The following is a 9483-nucleotide window of genomic DNA, read 5'->3' as shown; positions in this document are numbered from 1 at the left end:
GCTTAGAGATGAATGATGGCGACAGTGATGAGGGGTACAGGCCATCAGGGAACACAGTAAGGGATGGACTGAAGTGGAGAGCAAGGAAAATGAGAACAAAGATAATAACTGGGTAGTAATTGGAGAAAATGAGTCAGTTTTATTTTTAAGAGTTACGAAGATATTAAAATGATGGATTTGGGGTCTTCCCTGGTGGCGCAGTGGTTGAGAGTCCGCCTGCCAATGCAGGGAACACGGGTTCGTGCCCCGGTCCGGGAGGATCCCACATGCCGTGGAGCAGCTGGGCCCGTGAGCCATGGCTGCTGAGCCTGCGCGTTCGGACCCTGTGCTCTGCAACAGGAGAGGCCACAACAGTGAGAGGCCCGCGTACCGCAAAAATAAATAAATAAAATGATGGATTTGAACATCCTGAGTTTTAGAAGCTGACACCACAGCTTCTCTCTCCACAAATCCAGTATTTTTTTCTGCTCAGCGACAGCAACAGCTCCCCATTTCTGTTTTTGTAGCATGCTCCATGCTCGCTGATGATTTAAAAAGCTACTAGATTTGTTGAGTAAGCATTATGATTGTAGCATCATCTAAAGCAAATACTCATAGCCAGGTCTTTCTTGAGTCTGTTAGTAACAGCTACAGAATTGTATACATCTTTAGGATTCTTCTCATAAGGAAATTTTTCAAGGCATTTAGAGTAGTATTAGAGAAACACCCTGTATAAACTTCTTAGTTCCTTTCCTTTTACTCAGAAGCACAAACTCTCCCTTAATTCAGTTCAGGTTAGATTAACACTGTTAATCAGGCATCAACTATATGCCAGGGGCCGTGTTAGACTCTAGGGAGACAAAGATGAATAAGACAAGTTCCTGTTCCTTTGATATCAGGAAAGAGAATGCAGGACAGCTGATTGTGCCTCAGACAGAAAGGGAAGGGAAGGTTCCTGAAAGAGGTGATACCTAAATTGAGTTAAAAGAATGAAAAAACAAAAACAACCCGATCACATAACTGGAGATGGCAGGATGTTTATAAACTACAAGAAGTGTGAGACCAAAAATGTTAAGTGGGAATATCTGACACTGATGCTGGAGAAGTAGGTGCCGAGGTGGGAAGCATGGGCAGGAACACAGCAGAGAGCCTTACGACCCAGCTAAGGACCTCGTCTTCGTAGGTGGTGAAGAGAAACAATGAAGTGTTTTAAAGAGGAGTGTGACAGGAGCACAGTAGCATTTTCAGGTAGGGGGGAATTATTTTATCTTGGAAACAGGCAATACAGCACTTATTAAGCAGAAAAACAGTAGAAAATATGAGGTAAGTAAAAAAAGGAGAAGGAGGACCAGAGAGAGGAGGACGAGACACAAAAATCTTGCAGTGCATCCACTCCTAGACAAACACTTCTTCTATTTTGTATGTATATCTCTAGATTTTTTTCTTTTTAGATTATTATTGTCCACATGGCCTCAGCCCACCATGGGGACATTTCAGTGTCTCAGACTAATCATGAATCAAAAGAGAAATGCTCCAAATGTCAAATATGTTTTATGTAGAGTTATAATAACTGCTTTAGTATGCTCTCAGTTCTGAGCCCTGCTGTTACCATGACAACCTTCACAGCAAAAGGCAAGGATGATGAAGTTGTTCTGATCCAGAAGCTTTGCCTCGCTATTTGATGCTTTAGATTTTTTAATATCAAATAAACCACAGCCTTTGTGCATACTCTGTTATACATTAGAAACATTAATTTACCTAAGTTTCATATTTCAATATAACTTGTTTACCGTATGTATACACTTATGGGGTCATAATCAGCCCAATCCACAGAGGCTTCTGGGCCTCAGAAGAATCTGTCAATAAACAAAAGGGAAAAATCATATTTTGCCATTCATTGTTATTCTGCCTTGGTGTAATATCACTAGTACAGAATGTAGGAAGCAGGTTAAAGAAATAGCTGCCTAGTTCTCTCAAACTATATTGGGCTATTAAACCCTCATTTGATTAATATTTGACCCATCTACTCTCATCTCTGCAGCCTGAAAATTATCAATGCTTCCTCCTTTTATCTCTTTTCATAAAAGTATACATATTCCATATATTCATGTATTTTATGAGATCATACTGTACATCATTTTTGTAATTGCTTATTTGACAACTATTTTTTACCCAACAGTATACTACGAGCTACTTTCCATGTCATTTTTTTTAGCTACAATATTTTCCATCACAAGGACATTTTTCTCTATCCAACTATATTTTTTAATATGCTGGGGTTTTCTTTATTCATTTTTTTCTATTATAAACAACATTGCAATGAGAATCTCCTTAATTATTCCCACATGTATGCATTTCCTTAGTATAAAGGTCTAAATTGGAATTATTATACTACAAGTTTTACTTTACTCCCAGCATTAACCTTCTCCACGTAACACGCCACTCTAATTCTCACTACAAGCGGCTAAACTCATTATGTGTTTTGCCTATAAAACTTCGTCCCAAACAGAAATAAAAATAATCCTTTATTGAACACTTACTCTGTGCTGAACACTAAATTAATTACTTTACCTGTATTCACTTATCTTCAAACCAATGCAATGGAGTAGGTATAGTTATTAGCCTCATTTTACAAATGAGGAAACTGAGGCACAGAAAGATTAAACTTGCCCAAGTTTACACAGCAGGAACTAGTTTCAAAGTAGGTAGTGTGGCCCCAGAACCTGTGCTTTTCAGTCACTGCACTTTATTTATCATGACTGGCTACTTCTCATCATTCAGGCTTTGTGTAAAATGTTACCTCCTCATAGGCCTTCCTAGACCACTGTTAAAGTATTCCATCATCAAAAAGTCTACAGATAATAAATACTGGAGAGGGTGTGGAGAAAAAGGAACCCTCCTACACTGCTAGTGGGAATGTAAATTGGTGCAGCCACTATGGAGAACAGTATGGAGGTTTCTTTAAAAACTAAAAATAGAGCTACCATACAATCCAGCAATTCCACTCATGGGTATATACCTGGAGAAAACCCTAGTTCAAAAAGATGCATGTACCCCAGTGCTCACTGCAGCACTATTTACAATAGCCAAGATATGGAAACAATCTAAATGTCTATCAACAGATGAATGGGTAAAGAAAATGTGGTATATATACACGATGGAATATTACTCAGCCATAAGAAAGAATGAAATAATGCCATTTGCAGCAACATGCATGGACCTAGAGGTTATCATACTAAGTGAAGTAAGTCAGACAGAGAAAGACAAATATCCTATGATGCTGCTTATATGTGGAATCTAAAAAAAATGATACAAATGAACTCATATGCAAAATAGAACAGACCCACAGACATAGAAAACAAACTTATGGTTACCAAAGGGGAAAGGAAGGGTGAGAGATAAATTAGGAGTTTGGGATTAACACATACGCACTACTATACATAAAATAGGTAACCAACAAGGACCTACTGTATAGCCCAGGGAACTATACTCAGTATTTTATAATAACCTATAATGGAAAATAATCTGAAAAAAAGATATATATGTATGTATAACTGAATCACTTTTCTGTACACCTGAAACCAACACAACATTGTATATCAACTACACTTCAATAAAAGAATAAAATAAAATAAAGTATTCCCTAGCCACAAGCTATTATCATGTTGCTCATTTACCACTTACCTTGCCTCACCCCACTGCCCCACATCTAGTCTCCAACAAATAAATAATGAACAAGTGCCAACATTCATTTCACCTGTTAGTAAGAAGCAGGAAGACAAAATTGTCCCAACAGCATTAAGGAACAGAACTTTACACAGTCAGCCAGGAAAGGAATAGCAACACAAGATCACTGAGTTAGATATAAGCCTGGTGAACTTTTCACAGCCCAATAAACCAAATCAACTTTGGTTCAACTTTTCTAAAGAGGCTGCAGAATTATAACATCTTGTCAATGTCTGCAGGTTAACCGATAACTATATAGGGCTTTAAATTCTGCACCTTTGTCTGTTGTAAATTGTTGGTCAAATATACGGCAACATTCTCCAAGAAAGCTCCATTAGTATCAAACAGGCTTATTAAAAAAGGCTTTGGCATAATATCAAAAAGTCAAGAAATTGTCATTCTGCCTTTTTTCCAAGTTTGAAAACATTTTTTAAAAATAGAACAAGAGCTCTATTCTTCCTATACAGAGAGGATTGCTTATCGGCTTGTCATCTTGGACCTGGAGCTCAGTGTAGCACCCATGAGAACTGGGTTGTCTCCATTTAGCAGTAGAGGGGAGCGATGGGGGAGGATCTTTTTGGTAAGCATGAGCATCTTAGAAAGTTTATCTTAGGAAATAAGGTATATGGGGATTCTAGGCAACCAAAATGGAGTAATGTAGTGGGCGTTTGCCGTTCTGAGCAGCCGAACTCAAATTGCTCCCTTGTCTTGATAACAAAAATCCCAATTTCTTCTGTCTGGAATGACCTTTGCCCAGTTAATCACATGTCTTGCTCCTTCAGCTTCTTCACATATTGGCTCCAATGTCACTTCCTCAGTGAGGATTTTCTGGAACCTCGTATTTAAAATTTGAAATCTTGGGCTTCCCTGGTGGCGCAGTGGTTAAGAGTCCACTTGCCAATGCAGGGGACACGGGTTTGAGCCCTGGTCCGGGAGGATCCCACATGCCGCAGAGGCTAGGCCTGTGCGCCACAACTACTGAGCCTGCGCTCTAGAGCCCGCAACCCACAACTACTGAAGCCCACACGCCTGGAGCCCATGCTCTGCAACAGGAGAGGCCACCACAGTGAGAAGCCTGTGCACCACAACAAAGACCCAACACAGCCCAAAATAAATAAATAAAATTTCAGATCTTGGTGGAGGGCTGGTGGTGGGATGAATTGGGAGATTGGGATTGACATAAATACACTAAACTAATATGTATAAAATAAATAAAAGTTCAATGGCCCACAATTTTTACTTAATGTATTACATGAAATTTTCCCCATGACAATAAATACCCTTCTACAATATGAAACAAAAAAATAAAATAAAGTAAAATTTCAAATCTCCACCAGCACTTTCCATTACTCTTCCATACATTGTTTTCCCCATAGCACTACTGCCACCTGAATTGGTATACATATTTGTTTCCTAGGGCTACTGTTGTTACAGTATTAACTAATTTGTTAGTTAATTAAAACTTAACTGATTTGTTAATTACAACAAACTTGATATCTTAACACCACAGATTTATTTTCTTACAATGATGGCGGTCAGAGGTTCAAAATCTGGTGCCTCCTCTGAAAGTTCTAGGGCAGAATCTTTCCCTGCCTTTTCCAGTTGTCGGCGGCTCCAAGCATTCCTTGTTTTATGGCATCATAACTCCAGTCTCTGCCTCCATCTATCTTCACATGGCCTTTCCCTCAGTCTTCTCCCCATCTCTCTCTTAAAGGAACATGTCATTGGATTTACGGTCCACCCAGATAATCCAGGATGATCTTATTTGGAGATCTTTCATTTAATTACATTTCAAAGGCACTATTTTCCAAATAAATTCACAATCACAAGTTCCAAGTTGAGGATGTGGACATATATTTTGGGAACCACCATTCAACCCACTACATTATGTATGTATGTATATATGTATTATAAATATACAAATATATTGTCTGCTATCTGTTCCTACCTACGAGGGGGACAAGTTTTTGTGTTTTGTTGTTGTTATATCCCTATCACTTGTGCCTAGTACATAGTAGATACTCAACAAATACTAGTTGAATGAGCTAGTTAATATAGTCCCTTTAAAAATATACTGCATGTATAAGTAATATTTTTTTATTTGATGAAGATTCTTATAAGCTTGGTTGATTATAACTAAATCGAGGGATTAGTCTCAGGGTAAACTGCTAAAACTGACTACCAGAGTTTATATTATGGTTACCTAAACCCATGCAGGCTGGCTCAAAACTTATCACTTGCTTTATGCATCTCACCTTACAAATAGCTCTCTTCTGTGTGCATTTATCCATTACACTGCTATTAAACATGTTCTCTCTGCTGAGGCTGATTCCCATGTTGGTCTGATCTGTACCGTCTACTTTTCAGAGGCCATGCATTTAGATATTCTTCTCACAAAGAGGTCAAGGCTACATTTTGCTGATTCCCATCTGCTCTTTGAAACACAATAGAATTTATGAAGAAATTCTACTTCCACGCTCTCCCTCATTCAGACACTTCTGAAAATAATAAAGAAACAAGCATCCCCTTCTATCGGGAGTCTCCCAGCTTATATACATGAAGCTCAGGCAGTGTGGACAGTTTCAGACAGGTCGAGGGCACAATCTTCCCCACCAGTTTCCTCATGTAAACCCTAAACAACCTTCAGCTTGCTTAGGTCTCACACTGGTCAACATTTTTAACAATCAAGATCTTTTGCATCATGCCAGGTAATCTTCAAGACCACTGTGTAAAGGAAGCAGAGTAAGCATTATTATTTCTATTTTACACGTGAGGAATCTGTTTCAGAGAGTTTAGATGGTTTGTTCCAGCTCACATGACAAAAATATATCTGGGACTAAAACTCAGATTGTCAGCAACCAGTTGGTTGTTTACACCCCTCATTTACTGATTCCTGCTAAAGATGCCTTTGCCTGTTTTTCCGTGTACACATTTCATAGCCCTATATGACTGTACTGTTATGTTTTGATTCATCTGAATTATCTCAGAAACAATCATTTATCTTTACATGTTTGGGTTTTAAATGGAAATACATTTATAACCACTTCTTCATGTATGAAGGGACCAAAATATGTTCTGGGAGCAAACATTAAATCATTTCCATTATGAGAATCATTTCCTTTTGTATCTTTATTCTCTAAAGAGGTTTGCATTTTACCTTTGTTTCTTTCTTTCCTGAGGAGTATACTTCACATGTGTCCATTTTTATTTTATTAACAGTTCTCTAGATATAGTAATTGATGATTCCAACCACATCCCTGCACAACTGGCTTCCACACTAGGCTTGCTAAAGAAGCATGTTTTCTCTCTGGGGAGAGAAAGGACCTAGGGCTTAGAGTTAGCAGATCTGGGTTTTGACCTCTGGTCCCCACTGTCTGTGATTATTCATTATTTACTTCCTTCTGTTCTGGAAGTTTGTAAAGTGCAGCAAAGAGCCCACCTAATGGCTCTTACTTCGGAAGAAAGAGAAAACATTCTTGAAAGTATTGTTTGTAAAAGAGGATGTAAATTATAAAAGCCATTCTATTTTAAACTGCTCTAATGGAAGACTTAAAATTCCTACTGACATCAGCATGTTACACTGAATACAACTTCAAGTATAGCTCCCTTTGCCATTGTCAGAATTATGAATCAAGAGTGCCCTTCTGCAGGTGTGTGGGCTCACTTTATCAAAAAGGTAAGGCGTACATGGGTTAGGGTATCAGATAAACAAGTAGGAGAGTTGAGAGACACTGTGGTATCGGATGAAAATCTGTCAATTTCTAAGACTGGGCTAGTTATTTGTATATGAGGTGGGGGAGTGAGCCCAGAGGAAGTAAAAGAAAACTGAAGAGGAATGAGGGAGCACTGAGATCAGAAGAAAAGAGGACTGTGAGGGCAAGCTTCCTTTAGCAAATAATATATGGGATGACATTTATTTATTTATCAGCTATATGTGCTCATCCACTAGAGGATACAAATAAACATACTGTGACACCTAGGAGGGAAATATGAAATTCAACACAAAACAACTGAATAAGTTACATAAGAAGACAAAATATCATTGAAAAAGGTGCAGTTCACTTACGGATAACAGAAAGCACTCCAGCTGTTTGAAGCAGAAAGGTACTTAATACAGGGAAATGGGTGCTTACAAAAAGTGCTGAAAGGCGTACAGGAACAGTCTCTAGTCTCTGCCACCAAGACTGACTCCTGGCATAATATCCAGAATGGACTGTTAAAGCAGCTGCTACCTCTGTCTCAGTCAGGAAACTGAGAAGTCAGGAAGCTGTCACCAAATCTGTTTCCCCTGAGTGTTTAATGCTTGCTAGATAAAACAGCTAATTCATATGCTGCCATCTCTCTCTCCCACTGAACTCAGGAATTTACTCACAGTCTTAGAAACCCCACTTTGGATCAGAGCCAAAGAGAATTCTCTATTCAAGGGGTATGCCCTTAGGACACAGATTGATGCAGACCTCAGGACATAGCCAAGAGCCCGTGGTTAAGGTGGATGTGGTGAGGTCACATTAACGTGAGTAATATCCAGGTGAGGCATTAAAGGAGAAAGGATGGAGGAGGGAAGAGCAGGCACCAAATCAAATCACTTCTTTCTAAATCAATTATAACAGACTAGCCAGATCGGATGGCCTGGCAGGAAGCCAGTTTCTTCAGAGCCTCTCTGACCTCTCGGTTCCTTAGACAATAAATGAAAGGGTTAAGGGCAGGGGTAACAATGGCATAGACGATGGAAATAACTTGGTTCATGGTGAAGGCATGAATGGCTCGGGGCCAGACATACATGAAAATAGTAGCTGAACAGAAGATGGTGACCACCACGAGGTGGGAGGCACAAGTAGAAAACGCCTTCTGCTTTCCTGTGGGCATGTGTAGGATGGTGGCCAGAATGCATCCACAGGACAGGACAGTGAGAGAGAGGGGGAAGAGGAAGATGACCAGTGCCAGGACATAGTCCACCAATTCAGCTGTGGACATGTCTGTGCAGGAGAGGTTAAGTACTGGAGAGGTATCACAGAAGAAATGATTGATGACATTGGGGCCACAGAAGCTGAGGCAAGAGATGAAGTAGATCTTAGCCAAGGAGATGCCAAAGCCATTGGTACAGGAACCAAGAGGCAGGAGGAAGCAGAGCCCATGGCTCATAATGGTGGGATAGTGCAGTGGGCGGCAGATGGCCACATAACGGTCATAGGCCACGGCAGCCAGGAGCACACATTCTGTGCACATGAGTGCAATGAAGAAGTAAAGCTGTATCATACAGTGAGTGAAGGAGATGCTGCTGCTCACGCACCAAAAACTAAACAGCAACTTGGGTACAGTCACAGAGATGTACCAGGTCTCCAAGAAGGACAGGTTGGCCAGGAAGAAGTACACAGGCTTGTGCAGTGGCAGGTTCTGCTGCACCAACAGGAAGATGATCACATTTTCAGCCACTGTCAGAACACAGGCCACGAGGAACATGAGGAACACTGTTGCACGCACACCCCAGTTCCCAGGAAACCCCACCAGAATGAACCTGGTGACCCGTATCTGGTTCTCCACATCCATATTGGAGACAAAGGGCTTAACTCTCCTGGGGGAAAAAATCACTTGGTCAGACTTCCATCTTTTGCCTTCTCTGACTAGTAATAACAGTAACAGATATCATGTTTTAATAGTATATTATAGGCTAGATCATACACTGGGTACATTATGCACATAATGTAATTTGATTCTCACATAGCCTCTTTATACATGTTATTATACCCAGCTTAGTCATGAAGAAACTGAGCTTTGGAA

The 9483-nt window shown here is 39.9% G+C and overlaps 1 protein-coding gene across 1 annotated transcript; it reads right to left on the bottom strand.

The window, feature by feature from the left end:
* Positions 1 to 8316: 8316 nt before the first annotated feature.
* OR6B1 (olfactory receptor family 6 subfamily B member 1) lies at positions 8317 to 9276 on the bottom strand (the record flags this gene model as incomplete). The annotated part of the gene is made up of 1 exon (XM_081244154.1): positions 8317 to 9276. Exon 1 carries the CDS (start codon positions 9250 to 9252, stop codon positions 8317 to 8319), a length of 936 nt encoding a protein of 311 aa, XP_081100280.1. The 5' UTR covers positions 9253 to 9276.
* Positions 9277 to 9483: the final 207 nt, after the last annotated feature.

The sequence above is a fragment of the Mesoplodon bidens genome, assembly GCF_964165515.1.
Source record: "Mesoplodon bidens genome assembly, chromosome: 9".
Classification (NCBI taxonomy): Eukaryota; Metazoa; Chordata; class Mammalia; order Artiodactyla; family Ziphiidae; genus Mesoplodon; species Mesoplodon bidens.
This window is presented reverse-complemented; position numbering and strand designations above follow the sequence as displayed.